Genomic DNA, 27210 nt, shown 5'->3' on the forward strand with positions numbered 1-27210 from the left:
TCACTTTTGCAGCAGGGGCAGTTGGGGGTGGGGGCACATTTGTGATTTCTCAGGACCCTTTTTTTTTAATTAATCGAGGGACGGCGAGCATGGCCTACAGGGAGGAATTAAACCCGGTGACTTGAATAACGGGCTAGGCGGCAGTCATTGTTAATCACCCCAAATCATTTCCAGGTTACCCTTTCACAGATAGCCAAGGGTTTTACATTGAAATGAAATGGAACAGACTGACAGGTAGAGACATTTACCAGGAAGAAGAAGAACAGTGCTAGCGAGTGGGGAGGATCAAATTAACAGACAAGTATTTCATATCGTCTATTTGTGTTGTTGCCGTAGCGATAAAGTCGCAGACATCGAAAATGGTCTGTTGAGCCATTGTTATCATCCCTGGCCATCTGCTGCTGAGGAGTGACATTCCCTCTCATTTGCATGATGAGTGATGTATGAGGAGGTTGGGAGGGCATATGCCTTGGTCTTATGACAAAGCCAGGGAAAGTTTTTTTTCTCTCTCTTTAAATATCACGGGAAATGAATCCAGGCAAATAAAGCAGTTAAATCATTTATAAATGTGAGCCTCTCACAGACAAATTTGTGAGTGTTCGAATGGTCATTCGAAAATGCAATTGCCTTTTTTCATCAAAAGGCAGTGAACGTTTTTCTTTTGAAATTTCAAAGAAAAGAAACATAAGTAAATGATAGATAAACAGTTCTAATTGACAATTCCCTCCAGATTTTGACTCCCCTAAAGTGGTATCCAATTTTTTATGTATTTAGTATGATCACATTCAGGACCACGTATAACATAATTCCATGTTTTTCAGTATTTTCTTTTGGTTTGCAAATCTTACTCTAGAAAAATAAAAAATAAATACCATACATCTGATTAATAGGTCACAGTTAATTTCTCATTAGCCAGTGATGATGATGAGATTTCACGTGATGATCCATGCGTATATTGCAAACATGCATACATTGCTTCATCTCGTGACACGTCATCATCAACGCGACACGGCCCCAGTGAGTCAGTGGTCCTCTCCCAACCTGGATGATAGGGTGTCCATCCTAATCCCTTCTGGGCATGTTAAAAAATGCCTCTGATGTTTAGTTCTGGTCACGTTATTGAAAAGATAACGTCAAGGCATTTTTACTACTTCAATGGTTATTTACCATTTACCACATATTGAATAATTCGATTTATAATTAAGTAATACATAATCACTTATGTAACTTAAACAATAAATATATTTTTTTTCCAAATTATGTCAATTCCAACTGGCTTCAGTTATCTGACTTAAAGGAATGAATGTAATATTTTCCTTACGTCTTTTCAGGTGAACTTATCAGGTTGAACAGTGAACTCAAGAAAGTACTTTGAAATGACAGAAAATTGAAAAAATGTTTGAGGCCTTCTAAAAAGAATTCCCCATCAAATATTGTGAAAAATGGCAGTCAAGAATATAATAATTACATTAGACTTTTAAGTGTTTTCTCACAAAATCTGCTGCAGAGGTATACTTTTCCATCAGTTGTAAAAAGAGGTTGAGAGTTTAGAAAAGTTTTTGCATATTAAAATGAAATGTAAGAAATAGGATAGGCATTTTACTTTTAAAATATTAGCTAAAAATTAATGTCTTGCAAGTGTAGCTGTTTTCACACATTTCTACTAATCAGATGTTTCAGTGTTGTGCTTATTTTTCCTCTGAGCACTCACATTAGGCAGCGAATTATTATAAAATAATACAAAACTTATTAGCCGAGCCTTGGGAGTGATGCCCCTTTTTTCTCCTACAAATCTGTGCGTTCACATACTGTGGTAGATGCGCGCTTGTGCATCTGCCTCCTTGTTTGTGTGTGTGTGTGTGTGTGTTTTTTGTGGCTGTGGGAGTAGAGCGAGGAGGAGGAGAATGGGGGCGGGCGGGGGGAGCTGGGTCGAGGGGGAGGGCGGCTGTTGATGTGCAAATGTGCATCATGTTGAAGGGCTGTGAATGGGGAGGTGTGACGTAAAAAGAGACCCGAGCGCAGGTGCTTATCTCGAGGCTGTCAAAGGCACAGTATGTCATATTCCCGGGGACTACCTTTCAAAGCCACAGCGCCAGCCGCCACCATCAGCACCATCACCAGCAGCACCGGCACACTGGGAAGACATCAAACTTTTGGGATCGCAACTCTAGGTTGGTTTCAAAGTTCCATCTCATTTCATGTAGTCTTGCTAAGGATGCTCGGCGTCACTCACCGGCGGAGAAAAAGCCTCTAAGATCGCCCAGGCAAGGGCTGGGATGCTTCAAACTTGTTGAGATTGGAAGTGTATGCGCTACACTGACAAAAGTGGCATTTTGGAGCGCGTTTGCTAGAACTCCGGTGCAGGTTTCAGACAGTTTAAGGGCAGATTAGACAGCTCAAGTGTTTTGTGACCCATTTCTGAAACGGTCCGGATAGCAAGAGATGGTGTAGATTAAAATTTGCTGGGTATGTTGCGGAGTATAAGCTTGTCTTAGAGGAACACATGTCAGCATTGTGCGCTCAGACAAAAGCATTGTCGCGGCTCGCCTGTGGCTTTGACAGTGACAGCTGTACACACAAGACCACTGAGCCCCGCTATTTCGCTTAAACATTGACTCAGTCTTCCAATAACATATTTAAACAATGCCATTGATTTCACCCTTGCAATTTAAACCTGTTTCCTTTCCATCCGTTCTAGAGATTGTGTTAAAACTTTGTCAAAGTAACACTGCACGTGGGCGTCGTTTGAAAAAGAGCAAAGCACTTGACTGTCTCTCCAGCAACTATTGATTCAGCAGGACGGAAGCCGTTTTAGAAAAGTTCATCATTTACCAGATAAGAGACGTCCTGCGCATTAAAGACTCCAAATTTGCGCTTGAATGATTACAAAATGGTGTTTACCATGTTTAAGACAAGGTGCGAGGAATATTTCACTTGTGGAAACATTTATTTTTAAGCCCCACAATAATACAGCATTCTCTTAATGGTCACGATGAAACAGTGAGTTTTCTCTGTTAAGTCTTTGGAATCTTTATGACTTCAAGAGAACTTTGCAAATCCCATTTTGATTTTCTCCTAACTTTATGTAAATATTTGTTCAATTAGAGTAAATGAGCTTGCGCTGGAGTCAAAGCAAGTTAAACAGTACACTGGATGAGTCTGCATTGTGTTTTTTTATTTTAACTTTCTGTATGTTAGAAATAACCACAAAGTTCCTTGTCATTAATTACTCAAGCCGTGTTGAGGCCGTTGTGTGTGTGGTAAAACAGTGATAATTACGAGTAAGAGGCATTATTCCTCCCTGGATCCGTTCGTACCTTCCCTTCCCCCCTGCTCTTTAAAGTGCAAATGAGTCGGTTGCTACACAACGCGTCCATGTGACCTCAGCCCGTTTGCAGGAGCTGTCCAAGGTACCATTACAGCCACCCAGCTAAAATAAAAAGAGCGCCAACAAAACCAAATCCGGCACTTTTAAGACACCCTAAATATCACCGTTAAAATGTGTCCTATTTTTAAAATGACGTTATCCAAGCCTAAAACAACAGGAACATTGTGTTACCTGTCCCAACAACCATTGTCACCAAGCTACCGCTACTGTCCTCTCAATCAAACTTCAGTTGGTTAATCCAGAAAAAAATGAATTATGTGGATTTAATTCAACGAGGTCTCCGGAATGATCCATCTGCTGTCGAGCAGCTGGCCAAAGGATAAATGTAATTAATGACTTAACTTTTGATCAGTATTCCACAGAAAGAGTTGTTTGCGTGGTGGTCCCCGAGGGTGTGGGTAGGGGAGAAAACAAACAAAACAAGGTGATAGTGTCATGATGTTTATTTCTTTCCTTAATTAATGCCAAAAAACACGTTTTCAGTGCTTTAATGATTTGTGTTTTACACAGTTTTATATGTGCAGCTGTATATTGCTAGTTTGCTGTCAGGATTTGTTTAAGCATTCTAATCTCGTGTTTTGATCTAAAGTATTATTAATTATTATTTGAGGATACATATTTTTGTTGTTTGGAAACATTATATATGTCAAGCACTGAAAATTTTACTCTAAACCTATTTATTTTGGTACTCCCTTATTAAGATTATCTGTTGTCACTTCCGCTTATGAAAATATGTTGCATCAATTTCTATTTATTGAGAAAAGTGTTTTTAGGTATTTAAAACTAAAGGAACCAAATTCAAAAACAACACAACGATAAATGGAACAAATAAAATCCATCTATACATGGAGCCTTTGTAAGCAGTATGTACAGGTATACAAAAGGAAAAACATTTAGTATATCACAACATCGAAATTATTCCAACTTACATCCAAAAAAATAACTTTTTGAATGACACGACAAAAAAATGACAAAAATCAAATTTCCCATTGCTGCACGGCATTACTCTTTTTTTGGCCTAAAATATACATCCCAATGTACCTTGACGGCAGCGTACCTCATTGGCTGCGCTCCGACTCTGTTGGCCTAACTATAAAGCATCTGCTTATACCCTTGTGGGCTGGGAAGAATTAGGATTTATGAATTTATTTCCTCTGTTGTATTGTTTAAACAGCTTTGGTTTAGTTTTGATCCCTTCCTCTCGCCTTTGAGGCCGTTCCACGGTGTCAGCTGTTGACTGATAGTAAGAGAACTGCCTCACAGTGTGAATGAAAGAAAACTAGCGGTTGGTAAACACTGATAAGGGATAAATAGAAAGCGGTCAGGCAGAGATAGTTCTGTGGGAGCCCAGATTGTGTGCGGTCTGTTAAAATGAGATTCGGAGCCTGTCCTTTTTATTCTCGCCCCAGCCCCCCTCCCCGGTGCGCCGTTTGTCTGGAAAATCTCCAGTGACCCGGCTCGCCAATCCCTAGCGTCGCCATTCTCTTCTTCTATTTGTTTTCTCTCCCAACGAGGGTCAAGTTGGCCGATAGACACGTCCCCTATGCTTGTGGACATCTGTCATGACTTCAAGTGCTTCCGCTTCTTACGTTTTTCAAATGCATGCTTTTTCCAAGCAGGACTGTCAGAAATGACTCCCAAAGTTACCTTGCGTTTTACAACTTGGTTATGTGCATACGTATTTACTGTCAAAGATTTAAGGTCACGTTAAGATATTGTCTTTATGGAATTTGACAATGTGGAGCTCAATATTATATCGCGACAATTTTCATGTAGTGTACAGAACTATATTACAGTAAGTTCTTTGGCAATTTAGGGATATAAAGTTATGTTTAATATGTCGCAGCATTTTCATGCTTGACTCTAAACAGCATTTTTAGAGCGAGCTGAACTTTTAAGAAAGATTGATATGAAGACATTTTTTTTAATGAATAAATTTCCAGGCCTTTTGTTTAAGAGATCATGAGGACTGAGTGTATTGAAATAAATACACTAAAACATCCAATTTGTTCTAATTTAACTATTTTTGAGTAAAAAAAATGTTAACACTTTCTTCATTGAATTAAAGTAAAATCTTTTCACTTTCAATTAGTTATGTCATAATTCCAGTTATTTGCTGTGTGGGCCATAATTGGTTTTACTATGCACAAAATAATTTAGCATTTGTGTACCTCAATGTTTAAAGAATGAGAATGTACACTTACTGTAGTAATTAGACCAGTAAATGGGCTATAATACTTCAATATTAAATCTAAAAAAAATCCGTATAGAAAGTATCTTGGATTTTTTTTTACCACAGTCCTCAGATTTAAGGATGCAAAAATTCAAGCTTAACACAAACTTGATGAGGAAATTTGGTATCTTTTTTTCACCCTTAATGTGACCACAAAGTGGGCCATGTGGGTCAATATTTTTCATATTCTGTATTAAATATTTTTTACTGCCTGGTTGCTGCAGGTTTAATAAAGGTTTAAGGTTTTAAAGAACATTTGGATTAGAAGTAAACTATGTTGACTCAGTAATGTCAGAATAGTTACATTTTTATCAAGTCATTCTTACAGCAGGTTTAAGCAAACAAAATTTAAGATTGTGAAATATTTTCACTCAAATCTCTCTCCTTCACTAAATGAGACTTTGAAACTACAATGTTTCAATATTATATTCGTTCTCATTTGAATTAATTGGTAAAACAACATCTAACTACAAAAATGTAGTGTCATCTTTGAGAATACCTAGTAATTATAAAGGCCTCCATTTTGTGAAGCAAAAACTTTTATATTCCCTCCAAAATTCTGATTTTAGCTTCTGTCCATTTAATCTCTTATCAAATGCAACAGCTCGGTTAATGACGCGACCCAAAGTAATGAATCTCTGCAGGTGCAGTCTCTTTTCATCCCTGGAGTTATCTCTTTTTGTCATAATGTGTGTGTTTCAGTGTGTGTGTGATGAAAAAGACCTTTCCTTGAGGAGTACCATGTGGTGTATTTACACAGAACATAATTCAGCCCATTGTAGCCCAGCAGCTAATGAGATTGGTTGTTAAGCGAATGACATAAAGGCTAAAAAAAAAAAGGTTCACTGTTTCGGGTGATGCACGCACGTATACACACACTCTCGCAGCAGTGTGGCGGACGAAGACGAGTCAATCTCGTATCCTATCCTCATCCTCCGTTTCCTTCACCATGTCACCATCAGATGCAAAAAAACAAAGGCTCAGAAAAGGGTAAGTTGAGTTTACCGCTCAGATATTTGCGTACTAAGGGGTACATGGGTGGTAGAGGAAATTAGATGGGTGGGAGGGTCAATCTAAGAGATGCTCAGAATAGAAATATTGCAGTCACCTTGAGAGATTTGATGGTCATCTTCAGTGGTGCTTATTTATAGCTGTATTCGAAATGCACATTTGTCAAAGTGATTTCTTAATTCCTGACTTCAACTTGAATATTTTCCAAAGTGGAACTATTCACTTTAGTTAAAATTATCAGTGTGCAATATAAAATGTAAGATTTCGTACCGAGCCTCTGCCAAGTAAAAACAAGGCCAATATGAGGACTAGTGCTGATGCCAATGCCGATACATTATAGAAATGAATGTGGAGGTGGCACAAAAAGTTTTTGTGCTTTAGTATTTTTTAAGTTTAGAGTATTTATTTACATACCCAACGGAGTTAGGTTTCAAAACATGATCTATTTTTTTTTCATGTCGACTATATGATCTTAACCCTGAACTTTTTTTCATTTTGGTAAAAAGGAAGGCGATTATTACACATTTTTTGGGGGGGCAAAAATATTGCCTCCCCATTGTAAAGCAGGGAGTCAGACTCGGGTTGGTTCGCGGGCCGCGTTAACGTCAACTCGATTTCATGTGGGCCGGACCATTTTAGATATAATATTTAGATTTTTTTTATAAATGGATTAAAAGAACTGGATTAAAAGCCCTGAATATTCAGTTTTTTTATAGATCTAAAACAATGTTAATTTGAGCTTTTCTTATATATTTTTAGATTTTACAAAATAATTTTTGAACTAAAAACACAGAAAAAATTGATTAAAAAATTACAATTATTGATTTTAAAGGGGGAAAATCAGGAAATTTTATATACATCTATACTCTTCATTTTAATTTGATCCTAAAACAAAGTCGGCACTCATTATTTACTTTCCCGGGCCACAGAAAATGATGCGGCGGGCCAGATTTGGCCCCCGGGTTGCCACTTTGACACATTTTAAAGTCTCTCTCATCTCATTTTCTGAACCGCTTCACCCTCACTATGGTTGCGGGGAGCGCTGGAGCCTATCCCAGCTGACTCCGGACCAGAGGCGGGGGACACCCTGAATCGGTAGCCAGCTGATCGCAGGGCAAAAGTAGACGGACAACCATGCACACTCAAACCCATACCTAGGGGCAATTGAGAGTGTCCAATCAGCCTACTATGCATGTTTTTGGAAATGTGGGAGGAAACCAGAGTACCCAGAGGAAACCCACTCAGGCCCGGGGAGAACATGCAAACTCCACAAATGTGGACAAGACCTGGATTTGAACGCAGGACCCCAGAGCTTTGAGGCTGATGCTCTAACCACTTGCCCCACCGGGCCGCCCCAATGTAAAGTGTCTCTAAGAACTTTTTTTTTATCTGCCCATTCTATCACAAACTTGTAATTAGTGGGTGAATAGTACATACCTGTCAACCTCTGCCGATAACTGCCCTTATGCCCTTATAAATGATTATGATTCCCCTTACAAACCCCTAAAAAACCTTACAAACACCGTACGACACGTACGGTGTTTGTAAGGTTTTTTGGGGGTTTGTAAGGGGAATCATAATCATTTATAAGGGCAGTTATCGGCAGAGGTTGACAGGTATGCTAGTACCACGCTTCTTACCCATATTTAGCCACAGTTGGCTCCAGCTTACCTGCGAACCTAACAAGGATCAGCACAAGAAAAATGGAAGAATGGATTAGAATGAACAAAAGAAGAAACACAATACATGCAAAGACAGTGTAAATAACTAAACAAAAATCACAACAGTGGGCATATGAGAGAAAAGTAAATTCAAATATCCATCTCACTCTAAGGCAGGGGTTGGTTTTCCATATCCATATCCCCCCCATCAACACACCTGAATCAAATGACCAACTCGTCAGCAAGCTGTCCAGAAGCTTCATACTGATCCCAATTATTTGATTCAGGTGTGTTGGTGGAGGAAGACATGGAAAATAGACTGGATAGGGGCTCTCGAGGACCAGACCACCCCTGCTAAGGTATTGAAATGATGCGCAATTTGATCGATCCATTCACCAAGACTGCTTGGTTGTGTTTTGTAGCCTATTTAATGACATCAGTCGTGATGGCTGCATTACAGAATGAAAGTGCATTATCTGATCACGCTTGTCTGTGGCACTGGAAAGTGGGTTAAAGTCCATTGTGTATAGTAAAGCCTGGACTTAAGTCAAATTTACATTTTGTTCAAGATTACTCCTTTTATTGATGCCCATAATCATATTCATGAACCATCTGCTGATTTTGGCAAGCATGGATCAAACTCACCCAAAAAGCGTCCCCGCTAACCTTTTAAGTAGAAAATAGTCTGGCTTAACTGAAGTGTGTATGTGTGTGTATGCGAGAGAGATTGTTTGGATATTGGCTGCTCATGCCATATTTTATTTTATTGTGATCTTCTTATCGAGATCTCTATCTTTGGTGGCCACGAACAGTGTAAAATGGCGTCGTAAGGAATGGTTACCAGCTGCTGCCTCGGCGACAATGCCATCAGAATTCGCAAGGCCTCCAGAATGTCATAAACACCGGCAATCTTTTGTTTCCCTACGTCTGAGCTAATTCCAGGCGTGTACACGCCACACACAAACTAGAAAATTCACTAGTGGGCATCTTTTGCCGTGTGAAATACTTATGTTTGACTCATTCCAAACAAAGCTTACGCAGATTGAGAATTCATATGCCAGAGGTAAATCCGAGTTAACACGGATTTATACTGGCATGAGTTAAAGGACTAGAGTTTGTAATCCAGGTGGCCGAGGGATTTCAGCGAACAGTGGCAAAAAACACTTAAAACTCCCCCCAATATTCCTAGCCATGGAGCTCAATGAGCTGGCGGATCATTCCCTATTGATGACAGCACAACATTAGCATTGGTCAATGTGGGTAACATTCATTACACGGTTTGAATGTTTGCATTATACAGTATTTACTCTATAAAATGACCCTCACGTCTGGAAATTGTAGTGGAATATACTAACTGCAACCTCATGTTTGTCCATTTAAAGCTAGGACATCTTTATTTGAAGTTGTGCTTTATAAACCTTTGGCAACACTGAAAAGCAATGAATTAAATTGTACGTGTTTCTTTCTTTTCCTGCAATTTGTGATCGCAGTCCTTTCACAGCGGCCAAAATAAAGCCTACTTATTTTTTAGGAAAGACTGTGTCCTGTTTTCCCACCAATGTTGGGACTCATATTTGTGGACAAAAGGCACTATATAAAATTTCACATAATTTTTTCGGACAAAACAAGTAATGTATACTGCTAGATTTTAGGGTAAGGAAGCTTTTTGATGTTGTTTGTGATGTAGTTTGGTGTGTTGGGTGTGATATGTCCACAGATAGAGTTGTTGGATTTATTTGTCTTTCTTGTAATGATAAGTATCTTGAGTTTTTACTTACATTTTTGGGGCAAAGGTAAACAAGATGAACTGCTAAATGTTGTTGCATGTGTTGGGTTTTATAGCTATCATGGGTATTCTTCCTCTGTGTAACGTTTTGGGAGAAACAGCGAAAAGGCCTCCATGTTTAAGTCTTTGAATGCAAGCTGATCTACATGCTACAATAATAGTTAAACCATAGTTAAACCATCAAGTGTGATTGTATTCATTTTTTCTTGTAAAACTAAGAGCTCACATTTTTCATGTAACTTTCGGCGGTGCATTTTTAAGATGTTTATTTGAACCTCTTGAAACCTTGCGTCCACCTACGTGGGCGTCAACTGACCCAAAATACGTCAAGTCTTATAGGAGTTTATATCATACTTTGAAAATGAAGGTGGGTTTATAATATACCGTCAATATTGTTGTAGTCAGGAACTACTTTTGCATTCTTTTGTTTCTTGCAATGTTGAGATATTCTACGTATTCATCCATCCCGTTTACTTCTTGAGGGTAAAAGCGAAACCTCAAAGCGTGTCTTTATGCATTTTTCCAGTTTCTGTTTTTCCGAGCATGTAATTGTGCATGTGTTTTCCTGGTTACCATTAGTTTAAATAGAAAGCCAGTTACTTTTATAGATTGTAGTCACACTACAAGGCGTGTCTTTCTTGTGTTCCTTGCCATGTGGGAACCTGATTTTCTAAAACTTTTGGAAAATAGCTGAACGAGTAACAATTAGACTCTTGCTCACTTAGTGTAACGCATGAGGTTTAACTCATTGGCTGCTATTGATAGAGATCAACGTCCTCTCTATTCTTAAACTTGGAGAACCAGCAACACTGCCACCCCTCCCAGTTCATAGGGTTTGGACATCCGTCTCCGTCAATGGTTCTGAAGTGTGTTTATGTTTAGTTTTAGCGACTTGTAGACACGGTTGGATTTTATTTCTTGTTCTCCAATGTAGATAATGCAATTTCAGGTAGAAGACAAAACTATATTTGTTGTCTCATTTCCTTAAGAAACCTAGAGACCATAAATTTGACACACTTTTGGTAGCACTATGGAATAGGGCCTATAATGTTCTATTTTAGGATTAAGTCTGTTAAGTGGGTCAATGATTCCAATCTTAGCCAAGTGTAAGGTTATTGGGTGGGGTTCTGATTGCTTTGAGCTGCTCTATGGCTGGGGTTATAGTCAGTCTCTAGGGTTTAACCATATATCAACATTATGTCGTCCATAGTGCTATATGTGTGTGTGCTTGTGATTGTGTGTATGTGAGAGAGAGCTAGAGTGGAGTTGTTTAATGACAGGAACAGCTGACTCATTTAGAGAGCGCAGTGAAAGGTAATTAACCCTGGGAAAACTACAGCTGCCATGCGAGCTGTTCACTTCAGTGCAATCTGATTAGAAATCACTGACTCCTTTCGCAGGCAGCGTGTCCAACGTAAACTTTTCTTCTTTTGCACGGGAGACCTGCCTTTTGTGCGCACAGAGGGATTAAGCGGAACCATTTCTATGGGTCTCCCAATTGGGGACCACCTGGTGGCATTCATGCAAAAAAAGGGGGCCTCCTTGGGCGGGATTACTCGGCTCATTGTCACACTTGGGGCCTGGAACTTCTTTTTCCCTGAACACCTGTCCCCAAATTAGGCAAAGCATGTTCACAACACCATTCAAAGATTGCAACTAGCCCGAGAGTGCCTTGGCAGAAGGGTCTAGCGCCCACTCTGCTATTGATGCGCTGAGAAGATACTAATTTTATTAGACTCGGCATTAATTGGATTGAAATGAGCAAATAAAATAGCAGATCTTCATATGACAGGAGAACTAAAAGCAGCGAAAATGTGGTCAAAAAAGCAGCAATTGGCTCTCTGATGTCAGAAGAAACGTTCTGCACTCGCCGCCGGCCGTATGGTCCGGCTCCAGATGAACTCAATTTAGAGGGACTGACTTTGGAACACCATGACAAGATTCCCCAAAATCACCACGGCAAAGGTGTCACCATCTGACTCTTTCATTGAGACGCTTGCTAACTGGCTCCAATAACAAGTTTCCCCTGTAGTTATGCCATCATAACAAATCATTGAAGCCGTCGCGGCGAGCCAGCCTCCTAATTGTCTGGTAAGAATTCTGGGAGCGCTGTCCTCTTATTGAAGCTCGTCTGTCTTGGAGAGCGGATAAGATAGGAAAACGATATGAAAGTCCTCTTTGGCAGAAGGCACAAACACTTTGCAGGGGAGCTGAGTGGCTGTTTTGTTGGACGTGTCTGCTGATTTCAAGATTCAATGTCCACGAACGTGTCCGTGGATCCTAAGAAATTATCCTCAAAAATGACACCTAATCCTTAAGCGTGCTCTTCATAGATTTCAAAGATCACTTGCCTGTGAGCGGATATCAAAAAAAGTGTTTGAAGACTTATTGCTGGAAAATATAGTGGAATAACAGTGAGACAATATTATTTGCTCCAGGGGGTTTTCGCCTGTACAGTAGTTTTGTGTCATTTTATTCAGATAGTTGTATATAGTATGCATATATAAATTGAATGCACTTTTCATCCCATATATTTTACACAAGTCCTATTTCTCATATTTAGTTGTGAGTGGCCTTAAAGTATCTTGACAAAGTTTTACATTCACTTACTAAACAAAGATGTTAGATATTTTTTATATACAAATCATCTTATGTCACCTAACACTCATTTAATACTGATACTTAATGAAGAACACACAAAACAAATACAAATTTAAAAATAAGTTATTTAATCTAATCAAACTGGCCTCATATTTTTGCAAAGGTCTTTTAAAACCGACTCTCATTTGGGTCCCTTTATTAAATGTAATATAAAGGTGAGCTGTTTAAAACCAATTTACTTGAACTCCAAAGGACCAATAAGACAACAGTTTAATCATTCTTAAATACTTTCGGCTGCATAAAACCAATTTACTTGACATGTTCAATTAACATGAACTCCAAAAGACTGTTAAGACTGCAGTATGATAATTCTTGCACAATTCTGGCTGCAATTGATTATTCTTATTGTTTTCAATAATGTCATCACTGGGTTTGTTAAAAAACAAAAAAGAATTGTTGGTATGTGGCATAGTGGGGTCAAATCCAATTTAGAGTACACATTACCAGCTAAAATGAGTCAGGAAAGATAACAATGACATGAATAATTTTTTTCTTTCTTTAAATAAAAAACAAAAACAAAAACTATTTATACCCCATGAACAGAAGTTGATTTTAATCTCACTGCTGATCATTATTTGGGCACCACTGAACCATTTGCATGTCAATGAAATGCAATCACCTGTTTAATAAATCAAATTTGAACTATAGAAGAAAAAAAAAGGAAAGTGCCTTTGATCAGCCAGTTGATCGGCAATCATACAAACTTTCAATTTTGGTTGGGTGAGTGCAAATGAGTCATTGTATTGCCATGATTCACCCGATTAGCAACAGCAGAATGCATGTTATCAATGTATTTGAAACGGTCACCAAAGCAACAAACCGTCAAACCATATCAATAGAATGCTCACGCATACCCCGTTTAACTCATTCCCTACTATTCTTAGATGTCTACTCCATTTTGATTGAGAAAGCTGCTAGTGAATGATTGTCTTTCAGTGCCATTGATGACAGTAAACATTCAATCCATTTGAATTGGGAGGACCAGCAGTGACCTTTTAAAAAGAATCAGACACCCATACTAGAGTCAACTTTAACTCAGACATTTATAAATGTAACCCATCCGAGTCGTATTATTTTACCGAAATACATATCAGACTTGCCAATCATCAATGCTACAGTATATGATAATAAAGCATTTTGCCCCTTCCCTTGCAGAAACCTGGCCCTCCCCCAAATTTAAATAAAGATCAAGCCACCCGCGTCGCCAAACATTCATTACAAGCAAATATGAAAGTAAAATTGTCTATCTCTTTCTCTTTATTACGCATAAACAGAAACACTTAGCATGTAAAATTAATGTGAAAATTATTCCCGGGGTAAACTATAAACACACACAAGTTACCCTCTGCACATTTCCGCCCTTCTTTTTTCCCCTCTGCTCCTTCCTCCCCTAGATCAGAGTGTAATTGCCAGTAATCAGGTCTGTTTGCCACTGATAAAACCACTCTGAATGCAAGGAAGCCTCTTTGTGTGATGACTCAATTATGCCAGAAGTGGCTCATCAAACCTGGCCCATCAGCTGCTTTAATAAATAAGGAGAAAAACTTGCTGCGGGCGCATTATAATTCCATTCATTCCATAATTAAATCCATTCCCCCCTTTTTTTAACCCCTCATGCTTGCTGCGTTTCTAGATGAGGAAACAAAAACAAGTAAGGGCAGTGGGGGTGTAGTTTAGCTTGGGTGGGGTGTATAGCAGACAGTGACCTTGCACAGAGCACCCATCCGCTGCCTATAATTCACAATGATACTGCTGAAGAGAGGTTAAGAGAAGGAGGCTCCCGAGCGCAGCAATTGTATTCAAATCTCATCAGCAAGAGTTGTAGCACTGACATTTGGAAATCTTGCTCTCGTCTAATCACGTTTGAATGTAAACAATGTAACGTCCAGCCAGTCCCACTCTACCATCCTCTCTATCCCTGAAAGCAATAAAAAAAAGCCTTTTGCGAGTCACCGCTGTACTCCATCACAATAGCCAGTGTGTTAATTACAACCAGAGAGCTCAGATAAATAAGCAGGCTGCCGAACTCAAGGTCAGCGGTAGATATCGGCTGCAGCTGCACACTCTTCGAATAATAATAATAATAATAGTAATAATTATAATAATATGAAACAGCAGCATCAAACAGCACAATTACCACTCATTGCTGTTTCACTCCTTCTCTGAGCATCTCGGATGCGGTGTTAATGGTGCGAGCCCATGGTTATTCATGACCGCCGGACCCCCAAACCCCCCCCCAGGACGCCTCCCCAGGCGCGGCCCGTTCGCCACTCTGTGCTGGGAATGCTAGCAGATGGGGTTAAAGCAAGGGGGGCTAAACGGGTGGGGCCCAAGGACAGCGAGTAGCCAGATTAACAGAGAGAAGATGGGCCGGCGAGACCCTCACGCCAAGGGAGGGGTCCCAAAGTGTCCTCTGAGGAGTGTCATTTGTCTCCATATAAGGAAGGGAGGGGGTGAAGGGTGCATGAATATGATTCAGCAGATGATGAACCAACTCAAATAGTCATGAGTCCTTTTTCATATGGTAATGAATCCAGAGTGAATTCCCCTCCCTCTTGATCCCCCCTCCCCCTTTTTTGGCATGTTTCCCCCCTCTGTTAGCCATAATTAAGATATTTTTTTCTCCCTCCACCCTAACATAGCTAACATAAATAAATAAATCCATAATAAGATCTGTGAAGTGAACAGCGCTGAATGTACTCATTTTGTTCCCACATGTTTTCCCTCTTGGATGTTTTGTATTAATTAGAAGCGGGCAATTTGATCCTTGTCAAGAAATCAATTTGCTCATGTTTCTTGACGCACACACAGTTATACATTTGTATATTGTACATGTTATATTGTGTTCAACTAAAATATTCATGTAGAAAAGTGTAAATCAAAAAAATGAAAAGTAGCCCAATTGGAATCAATGATTTTTTTTTCTTTAAAAAGTTTTTGTTTGACTTTACGTTGACTCTAATGAATGCGCGTGCTTTCTATTGCAGGTAATGAAGCATATGATCAGTTTGTGAGAGGCCAGACAAGCGTAGAGAACGCTGGACAGCGTAAAGCTGGCATCTTTCCCAAAACAACGCCCTCAAAACAACAATCAAAGGTAAATGAAGATAATCTACAAAAGATAAATCAGCACTAATATTAAGGTCTACTAGACAAATGGTTCAATATAATGAAATGACATTTCAGGATGGAGATTTTGCATTTTCATCATATTCTTCCATTGTCGTTATTTGATGCTTAGCAAAGCTTTTAATATCATAACTTTATGTAACTGTGCATTAGTGATAGATTATCTATCGTTTAAAGGTAGTTGCATGATACAAATTATACATTAACATTTTATATTTGTTTATACTTTGTAGACAGCCATAATTAAAAAAAAAAATGGCCAATTTAGCCATTGATTTGTTCAGAACTTCATATTCAGTTTAGAATTTTGTTTTGTTTTAATTTAACAGTTTCAATGCATTTAACTGTATCAGGACATAATAAGGAGTTATGATTGTCAAAATGCAATTACAAAAAGATCATCGGCTAGATTTAAAATCTTAGGTTGCACTATTCTCGTATATTTTATCAAAGATTTAAATCAACACAATTCATTGTGTTTTTAAAAACTTGCCTTTTCAAAACTATAATCTCCTCCTTTTCTTCATTTTTCTCATGTTTTGTGTCATATTTTGTCACTTCTACAGTAGATATTGATGCCAGTCTATGTTATTTTGACTTCTGAGGTACTCAAAATGTTTGATGGCACACGTGACAAAAAAGTATTCCAAACTAACAAGATACATTCATTTTTACACCAGCTAATGTATAGCGTTTGGGAGTTGTTTGTCTCAATAGGCCACAGTAATCAAAAGTAATGAAGCTATTACGAGCAGGACCTCCGAGGGCTCGGCGTGGCATTAAGAGTGCGCCACATAAAAAGGTTTATTAAAGGAAATTAAGGTCCATCACTGCCACACCTGCTCCCCTATTATAAATGTATGACAGGTCAGTGCCTTCAATCACAACAGCAAACGAGAGAGAGGAGTCATGTTTGCCATTACCAGAGAAAAAAGTAACAGCGCATCCTGTGACTCACACATTTTGCTGGCCGGTGACCACTATACGCTGCCATCAGCCTAGAATAATTATGTTTAATAGCTTTTATTTGGGAGCCACCAGAAACACACGAACTGAGTGGATGGCGACTATTTTGGTCTAAACACACACGCGCACTTTATTGTCATTATTTTCTGTAATTCAATGTTTTTCACTTTGTCACCTTTTTCCAACTTTACTTGTTTTTCCATCTGTTGGGAGTATTACACCCCAACAAGCACACATTAGAACTACTCTGAAGCGTTAGAGTTATTATTATTATTATTGTTATTTTTTTCAAATCTCATATCACATCTAAATGTTAAGTTAAAGTGCATTTTAATTTGTCAAATGGGCTGTCTTCTAGTTTGAAAATTACAAATGAGTATTAGGGCAAGTGTGAAAATATTGCCAATTAACTCTACAAGATTAAATCAAGTTATATTTTTTTGCCTATAGAAAATATATAATAAATAAAAAAAAACACATTTTTGAGGAACAAGTTAGTTATTTTTTATAATGATATAAGATGGTTTTTTTCCTACTTTGATTCTTCAATATCAGTGAGCAGTGTACATTTTTATACCCAATTCGTCCAAGATATGAATAACTTTGGCCTAAATGTAAGTCACAAATTGAATTGGAACCTGTTCACATTTTATGTATTGTAACAGCAACATACTGTAAATGGTATCTCCTGCTTTCATTTGTGAGAATAAATGATAATAGCTGCTTTAACTGCCATTGAAGAACTTTCCACTAACTATGTTAAGCAATTACCCTCTAAATTGTGTATCAAAACTACAATCTGACAGATGTCTGATGGGATACATCGTGGCTACAATTCAGGCTTAACGCTGCATAAATTCATATTGGCATTTATCTGTAGAGAACATTCATAGCATACCAAATTGCCAGTGGGAACATATAAGGTACGGAAATGAAAATATACCCGAGGTGTCATCTGATGCAAACAAGAACAGTGTAGTAGTTTAGCCTCTGCCTAGTGAAATGCTGCAATTCAAACATCTTTAGCTAATCTACTTTGTAAATTTCCCCTTTAAAATGTGTTATTTTTGTTCAACTGAATTAAACTGTTGATCACGCAAATGTTGAAAACAGTTTTTGACGGATTAATCGTGGTCGCATTTGTTGTCATCCTTTAAACATGGTGTTAGGGTTGAGGTGACTCTAACATTTAGAGATAATAAATCATGAATCATGAGTTAATTGGTTAAACACAACTACTCCAGCATCTGGCATTTTAAGAAATGTAGGAAAACTTTCTGTTATGGCAGTACCTTATTCATCCCAGTATGTGGAGGTTCATCTTATCAATTACAAGAAACAACAGTACCAACACAACATAAGCATCGGGGAACCTTCTGGGTCACCATCTGCTATTGCTATCCCGATTCCTTACAGATTGAATTGTTTAAAATAATAGGGAGGGTGACGGGAGGCAAAAAAAAACCAGCACCATTATGCTCCTATTTTGGGAGGGCCCGACAATATGAAAATTTCGGCGGCTAAAAGAACAACACTTAAGCACATAAACAACAGAATCAAACATTAAACCAGAATTCCAAGATTTGAACATGTAGTACATGGATATTAATTTCATATGTCTACATTTGTGTTTTCCAGATGGATTCTGAAGGCGAAGAGCAGACTGTAAAAACGTGCACTACAGGTGAGCCACGCATAGTTTCACTTACCACAGATCCAACAGTTCAACTCTATTACTGGTACTTGTTTATTCATAAAGCGATAACTTGATTCACTTGGAAGTAAACCAGTGACTGACTGAAGGAGTTGATGAGTGCGAGACATGTGATTGAAAGCCTTTAAACTGGAAATGTCACGATCCAAGTAAGCTGTGTCGCTCTCACCATGTTGACAGGAAGCCTGAAAAGCGCAATTATTTGTTTCCTCATGACTATCATAGTTTATGCTTCATGTAGTGAATTGATTAATCCATTTTACCGCATGTTGACAGTGCTGTCAACACGTGAATGAAATGCTTTTTGTGTCAACAAATTGTACTCTTCTTTGTTCACAACGATCCCAGTTTTGCTCTAAAAAAGTCCTGGATTTCAGAACCAGTGTTTTATTTATTTATATCAACGCAAAGCAGTGCAAATTTTGCTTGTTGAATGACTTAAAATGACTTACATTTGATGCATTAACATTAACATGCCAATTTTAATGGTTACAGTAAAATCTTTCCTCCTGAAATTTCAACTTGTTATCGATATATTATAATTTTGTTTTTGTAAGTATTTGATAGTTTTCTTTTAATATTATAGCCTATCTTATATTGTGATTGCTGATTGAAAACGTCCATTTCAATGATTAGACGTGAGCATGTTTCCTGAATCAATCTCGGAGGAAATGCATAGTACAAAAAAAAAGGAAAATAATCAAATGTTGACAGTTATGCTCTCATTTCAAGACAGATTTGGATTGGAATTAAAAAAAAGAAAAATGTGATCATTTTTTTTCAGGTAGATTTCCCATCATTATTATTTGTAGCATTAAGGCATATGGATTTTAAAAAAGGCCCTCGTCTTGTTCTTTGGTGCCCTTTTTGAATGTCTTGATCCCATGCTTTAAATAATTTAAAAATATATATCTTTTTTTATAGATCTGACAAATCAAGACTTTGGTGTTGAGACGAACAGGTAAAATGTTTGCAACATAAACTTCTTGTGCAATGAAGCCTTGCCAAATAATAGCACCGAGTTTCTTTGCGTAGCTCATACGGGTCGTCGGTTCGTAAGCGAAGCGCTCAGGACGGGGCACAGGGCGCCCCCATCAACAAGAGGAAGTCCCTGCTGATGAAGCCGCGCCACTACAGCCCCAGCGAAGTCTGCGATGACTACGGCGTGGAGGACCCGTCGCCGCGGCCGGACAAAGACGTGACGAGGAGCGCCGACAGTCCAGCAGGTAAACAGATGTCCTGTTGTTTTGTCTGTTTTGGTGAACAATCCACACTGAATTTTAAAATCCCATCTGTTGCATTCATATTTGCCTCCCCTCCCCGCGCGATCCGAGCCAGCCAACCAGCAGCGGCGGTGGCGGCATCAACAGCAGCCGCGGCCATTGTGCGTAGCACGCTGGCCACATTAGTCTTGTCTCGCGGAATAAATGCAAGTTTTTGACAGACGATCGGCCCCGATCCTTCGGATTTGGCACCAGGCGCTTTGCTTGGGGCCAGCTTGTTTCCCGACCCCCTCGTCTGTCCACGAATGGGCCGGTCCAAAGCCATTGAATGTATAGAACGAGAACGTGAATGGGCGCCTGCGCCAGTTCACTCTGATTCAAATGAGACTCCCTCCATCCTTTTTCAATTCAATTCCAATTCAAGTGGCGGAAAACAAATTAGCCGGCAACAGTGGTTGGCATGGAAAAACTTTTCTCCAACACGTATCATCAGCAACACTTTGTATGTTTTGAGTCTGTCTTTTATCAGGGTCTAAAACAATGTTGTCTTTTTTTAAAAACTCTTAGTAATCTGAATTTTGTCCATTTTGGTGAACACGTGCAGTCTCGCCCACTATAATCGGCTCTGATTTGGTATATTTTTAACGATGTAACCAAGCAACAAACATAATTGTCCCCTTCCAAAAGCTTTTGTTAAACCCTCCAACACACAGTCTAATACATAATTAGGCATAATGTCCATGGCTCATTATAGTACACATGCATCCGTGCGTGTGTGCTGTTTATATGGACCGAGAGAGGAGTTGACTGGAAATGGAAATGATTTGTTCCCTGGGTTCACATTACATTAGAATAATTAACGTGATTTTTATAAAGAATCGTGATTTTGTTATTGCATTTTCCAGGACTTTAATCACTCCAGAGCGACTGACTCATATTGAGCGCTTTGAAGCATTTTTTTGTCGATGTTATTTTTACCTTTTTCGTGCAAAATAAGAGTGACAGACAGCGACCGTGGATGTAGCAGAGGAAAGGCGTCAAAATCAGGCTGTTGTTTTGGTGGAGCCGCACTGTGTTTGGCTGTGGCCAAGTGTAGGCCTGCTGCAGTGCTGCTAATGGCAATTCTGGAGTGACAACTCTTCACCTGCTCCAAAACGCTAAACGTCGCAGGGATCCAAGTTTTTTCTCTCGCTTTCCTTTTTGTGTTGCGAGTGTGTGTGCATGCATGTCCAGCTGGATGCGAGACAAACCCCGCTTGTCTGCTTCATGAATGTAAATACATGTTACTCCCTATTTCTATGCACTGAGTAGATCTGTCTTCCAACTACAGTACTGTGCTAAAGTCTGATAACACCATCCTTTATGAATGGAAACACTTAGAGAACATTCTTTTCAGTCTTTTTCGACTATATTAATGAGCTCGACCTAAAAAATGTGGAAGTTATAGTAAGTTGTTTGTATTACCGTATTTTCACGACTATAAGGCGCACTTAAAAGTCTGAAATTTTCTCCAAAATAGACAGGGCGCCTTATAATCCAGTGTGCTTTATATATGGAAAAAAAATTAAAATGTCATTCGTTGAGGGTGCGCCTTATAATGCAGTGCGCCTTATAGTCGTGAAAATGCGGTACTTCAAAATAGAAAGACAACATTTAACTGAAAATTCATGAAAATATTCTCCGTTTTCAAATTTTAAATTCTTGGACAAGGATTAGAGACAAAGTGACACAAAGTGTCTGAGCAGAAAATAATAAAAAATCAATAGTTGACAATAATGTATTTTGTCAGTTGGTATTTGATTAATCATTCCGCTTCCGCACTCTCAATTTATTGGCTAAAATAGTACTGGCATGTAAAAATGTCTGACTACTTCTATGTCGCCTACTACCTTTAAATATTGACTTTATCGTCGTTTTTATTCACTATTACTCATCACAAAAAATAAGTTCAGATTTAGTGGTTGTTGGGTTCATTTCCAAAATGTTACCCAGGATTTTTTCTGTTCGGATGTGCTTGATCAAAACCTTGTCTTGAAATTTAATGTATACACATTCATGGTTGTTTACCTATATAATTTAATTTGGAATGGCCAGTGACCGAATCAGGGTGTGCCCCCTGTCTCGCCCAAGGTCAGCTGAGTGAGGCTTCAGCTCATCGGCCACCACAATGAGGATGAGCACTCAGTTTTGTGGATGACATTTAAAGATAATATGTGGTTCATTCTCTTATCTACATGTTGCGTATTCCCTTCATTTTATGGGAAAAGTCTTTTGCCTGTCTGCCGAAGCTCCATGCATGTTCAAGTCTTCTAAAGAGGGTTGTACTCACCCTTTCAAATACGCACGAGACAACCACTTATTAACAGCATTCGCGTCTCAAGTGGTGGTCAGTGATTAACAATGGAAGGCTATCAACTGGACTGATTCGGTCAAATCTCTGTTGATCCTCTCAAATGCTTCAAACTTATGCTCTGTTAAAGCTCTTTGGCTTTTTTTTATGTTTAAACTTTCTATCCTCTTAAGTGGCTAGACAGCAGGAGACAAATACAAAAAGTCGGATTCGATGGATGGATAGATGGAAGGATGAATTGGGGGAATTAGATCACATGGGCGATATGATGCAGAATTAGCAAACTTGTTAAACGGGTCAAAATGTAAAATTAATCTGGGCAAAAAGAGCTTTAGAGAGGTCAAATAAAATATGCACCTTTTAATATGGAGAACCGTTCAAGAACTGTGGAATTAATACGTGACTTATATTCTTTTTTTTTTTGCTTTGGTGTGGTTAGTTTTTAATTGGCTATTTAAAATAGTTCATAACCTTGATGTCAAGGTGAATGAATAAATAAATATCAAAACAATAAAACAAATATTGTAGCATCAAGGATGCATCAAATTTATGTTAAAATTGAAGAGTCAAGTCAAGTTACTAATTCGGAATGTTGATATAGACTATAGAATGTAGTCATTTATTTATTTAGTTAAATTTATTTATACATAGATACATAATATTTGTCCTCCTACAGCGACCCTGGTGGTCCACTACTATATTATAAAACATAATTGATCTTCTCATCCAGCAAAATGCATTCATTATTTTTTTAAGTGTAATATTTTCTGCTAAATATTTCTGTAAACATGATTGTATCTAACCTGTCAATATAAAAACATGTCAGTAAAGTCATGAAAATAGAGGAGATAATCCGACTGTTTTATTTTTTCAAAAAATATTCACTTTCCTTCCTAGAAAACAGATTTTATGTTCTAACACAGTCTGGGGAGATAATAACATGTTTCTGCTTTGCTTCAACTTAAAAACACATATAACTAATTTTATTTTTTAAATAAAATGTACTCTAAATCCCCCATAATCTCCATCTTCAATCTTTGTTACTTCTGACAAAAAGAGAACGAAGCAAAGCAATTTAGTTCTTCAATCACATCTTTCATGTTAAGCTCGCAATGGGGAAAAAAAAGACAGAACATATTTCATAAACCAAAATCTGAACTACAGTATACTTAGTGTTGAGTAATTGTTCGGCCTTGCGCAGTTACATCTGTTCTTCACAAAACATGTTTTTCCCCCTGACCGTATTATTTGCTGGAAAGTGACACAAGTTCTAAAACCTTAAAAGGATTTTGGAAGATTACATCCACATCGAATTATTATCCCGCTGTTGAGCGCACTGAAAACATGTGCTTATTCCTTTAAGACCTTGAGGTTGTCCTTAGGAGTGCTGTTGTTGCCATGCCTGTACTTGCTTTTTAAAATACTAACTCGAAAAATCGTGTTTCATTTGTTGTATTGAATATTTAATTAGGTGCGAGACCCGACGATGAAAAAGTAATCTAATTATCTAATATTGATTAACAGCATTTTCGTTTTGTAGCAAGATTGCCTCGATACCAAGGGTGTCAGACTCGGGTTGGTTCGCGGGCCGCTTTAACGTCAACTCGATTTCATGTGGGCCGGACCATTTCAGATATAATATTTAGAATATTTAGATTTTTTTTAATAAATGGATTAAAGGGCCTGAATATTCAGTTTTTATAGATCTAAAACAATGTTTATTTTAGCTTTTTTAATATATTTTTACATTTTACAAAATGATTTTTGAACTAAAAACACAGAAAAAAATGATTAAAAAATTACAATTATTGATTTAAAAGGGGGAAAATCAGGAAATTTAATATACATCTATACTCTTCATTTTAATTTGATCCTAAAACAGAAAGTCGGCACTCATGATTTACTTTCTCGGGCCGCACAACATGATGCGGCGGGCCAGATTTGGCCCCCGGGCCGCCACTTTGACACCTGTGCTCTATACGATGCTACTTTTTAATTTAAAAGGATTTTACTGAATTATTGAATCAATAATGTACACATGCGAATATTGTTAAAATTGTAACATTAGTAGAAAAACATGCCCATAAGGCAGCAAATTTAATCTCTGGGTCACGTGACATTCACATGGTTGTGTTGTCATAAATCACCAAGAAAACCCAAATTGGGTAAAATGGTGGCTTTCAGGGAGAAATTAAAACTGAAGAAAATATCAGTGTATTTTTTATTCCACGAACCCAATGTCAATTAGGCTGAATGCCATGTTTTAACTTGTGGCAGCAAATGCAACAAATTATGTTATATTTCCATTACCCCTAACAGTAGTAAACTATTAGGGGTTCACTCAAGTTGAGTGTAGCGACTTAATGCTCCACTTTGTCACCAAGACTCATGAATATAGAACAAGACATAGCTAATATGTACATATTTAGTAATTATGTCATGAATATTGTTTCAGGTGGCAACTTGAGTCCATTGCAGAAGAGAAACGGCCACTCTAACGATTCGCTGGGCTGGACTCCCGAAGACTCACCTCGGTGCGAAGTCAGCACGCCAGAAATGTACGAAGAAGACGAAGAGGAGGGTGATGAAGACCAAAGTCAGGACAGGCTAAGCGGCGTGTCGTCCCCCCAGAGCCCGAGCAAGCTCAGTTGGCCGTTTGGCACACAAATGAACGGCTTGAGCCCCTCCAGAACCTGTGAAGACCCTTCACCCGTGAAAGCAGATGCTCACCCCGAGCTAAGCAGAGGAGGCCTTTTCCAGAGATACAGACTGAAAGAGGAGGAGAGTGTGGAGGATGAGGAGGATGCTTACAGCGACCCAGATGCGGAAAGACCACCCCGGCTCGAGGGCTGGGCGCTGGACCATCTCCACCAGAGAGGCCTGGAAGTAGGACACGGCAGAGTGAATTTTAGCCTGTTGGAGCAGGCCATTGCTTTGCAGACGGAACAGAGGCAGGTCTTGCATCATGCCTACCGTGAAATGGATCGCTTCCTCATGGAGCAGATGACCAATGAGAGGCGGCATCATCGTATGATGGATATTGACAACAGACTCGCCTATCACGCAGGCAAAGGTAAGACACTTGAAAACTGACTTGTAAAATTGTCAAACTGATGATTGGGCTCATTAGTAGCTGTGGCATGATTTTTTTTTCAGTTTAGAAAAGTTTGGTTTGCTGTAAATATTATCTGCTGCAGCCTGGTTAGCACTTACAGTTCTGAAACTGTGGGTTCAATCCCTGGAGGATTCTCACCTTCCTGTGTGGAGCTTGCATGTCTGTGTGGGATTTCTCAGGGTACTCTGGTTTTCTCCCACACCCCTAAAACATGCGTGGCATGCTGGTTGAACACACTATATTGTCCTTAGGTATAAGTGTGAGCACGAATGGTTGTACTTCTCCTCATGCCCTGCGATTGGCTGGCCACCAATTCAGGGTTCCCCTGCCTGGCACGGATAGGCTCCAGCACCCCTATGACCCTTGTGAGGATAAACAGAACAGAAAATGAATGAAAAAATATTGCATATCTGCATTTTTGTGTAAATGTCAATTTCCTTCACAATTTTCTTATTTATTGAATTTATATGTATTTTATAACAGTTTTATTACTTGTCCACCACCCACCCCATGTTATGTAGAGTATATTATTGTGTTAGTTCCCGTTTTTATTTGACCTTGTTTTAAATCCACCCCTATTTCTCTCAACTATGATGGCCAAGTGGTCGAAATGTGTTTCCTTTCACAGTACCGCTGGGGCGCTTGGCATAGTTCAGCCCCATATATCGACAAAATACTGTGTTAAAAAAATACTAAAGAGAAACTAATATGAACATATCATTGTTGTTGAATTTCTGCAGTCAAGAAGTCCCTTACATTGAGAATTGAAAAGAAATCAAGTGGAATCCAAACTAGAAATCCTCTTTGCTTTTTAAATTCTCGGCAACAAGTCAAATAATACATAAAGAGACTTATAATAATAATGAATCTAAATTGCGACCACTCCAAATATTGGATTTTGATAGGAATCAAGTAGATATTTAACCATGACCATAAGTCTTAAATCCTACTAAAGTACCTCTCATGTTTTCCCGGGATTCTTCAAATGACCGTGGCTAAATGTGTAATCCTCCGTGTAATCTTTCCCTGGTCGGGCATTAAGAAGTGTGTTCAACTACAGCCTTAACTAAAATGACAGATTAATATAGATGCTTTTTATACATATTAAAGAAAAAATGATCCAGCCTTGCCTGATATTTCAATCTCTTGGCTCATGTACAATGCGAATCTAATACTTCCAATTCCTATTGTACTATGTTTGGGTTACAAAACACATCTTTCACATTGTATTGCACTAAATGTGTTCCTAGATTCGCCTCGGACGGACAAGAGGGACATCAAGTGTCCCACGCCAGGCTGTGATGGCACGGGACACGTGACTGGCTTGTACCCCCATCACAGGAGTTTGTCCGGATGTCCTCATAAAGTGCGAGTCCCTCCAGAAAGTGAGTGCCCAAATTAGCGTGACCGGACGTTTCGTCGAAAGACGTTTGGTCGACCGGACGTTTGGTCGACCGGACGTTTGTTCGACCGGACGTTTGGTCGACCGGACGTTTGGTCGACCGGACGTTTGTTCGACCGGACGTTTGGTCGACCGGACGTTTGGTCGACCGGACGTTTGGTCGACCGGACGTTTGGTCGACCGGACGTTTGGTCGACCGGACGTTTGGTCGACCGGACGTTTGGTCGACCGGACGTTTGGTCGACCGGACGTTTGGTCGACCGGACGTTTGGTCGACCGGACGTTTGGTCGACCGGACGTTTGGTCGACCGGACGTTTGGTCGACCGGACGTTTGGTCGACCGGACGTTTGGTCGACCGGACGTTTGGTCGACCGGACGTTTGGTCGACCGGACGTTTGGTCGACCGGACGTTTGGTCGACCGGACGTTTGGTCGACCGGACGTTTGGTCGACCGGACGTTTGGTCGACCGGACGTTTGGTAGAACGGACGTTTGGTCGCCAGGTTCGCCCGCTGTCAAATTATGACAGAGAATTTACTGTTGATATTTTGATATTAGATATTTAGATATT

At 39.1% G+C, this 27210-nt stretch overlaps 1 protein-coding gene across 1 annotated transcript in view; it reads left to right on the forward strand.

The window, feature by feature from the left end:
* The first annotated feature begins 1987 nt into the window (after window positions 1–1987).
* st18 (ST18 C2H2C-type zinc finger transcription factor) overlaps window positions 1988–27210 on the forward strand; it is a 42410-nt gene continuing 17187 nt past the window's right edge. Inside the window, exons 1-7 of the mRNA XM_077615519.1 lie at window positions 1988–2171; window positions 15728–15837; window positions 18474–18519; window positions 19474–19510; window positions 19585–19775; window positions 24578–25195; window positions 26488–26622. Of these exons, the coding sequence (XP_077471645.1) occupies window positions 2054–2171; window positions 15728–15837; window positions 18474–18519; window positions 19474–19510; window positions 19585–19775; window positions 24578–25195; window positions 26488–26622 (1255 nt within the window). The 5' untranslated portion in view covers window positions 1988–2053. The remainder of the gene's footprint in view (window positions 2172–15727; window positions 15838–18473; window positions 18520–19473; window positions 19511–19584; window positions 19776–24577; window positions 25196–26487; window positions 26623–27210) is intronic.

The sequence above is a fragment of the Stigmatopora argus genome, chromosome 12, assembly GCF_051989625.1.
Source record: "Stigmatopora argus isolate UIUO_Sarg chromosome 12, RoL_Sarg_1.0, whole genome shotgun sequence".
NCBI classification, from domain to species: Eukaryota; Metazoa; Chordata; class Actinopteri; order Syngnathiformes; family Syngnathidae; genus Stigmatopora; species Stigmatopora argus.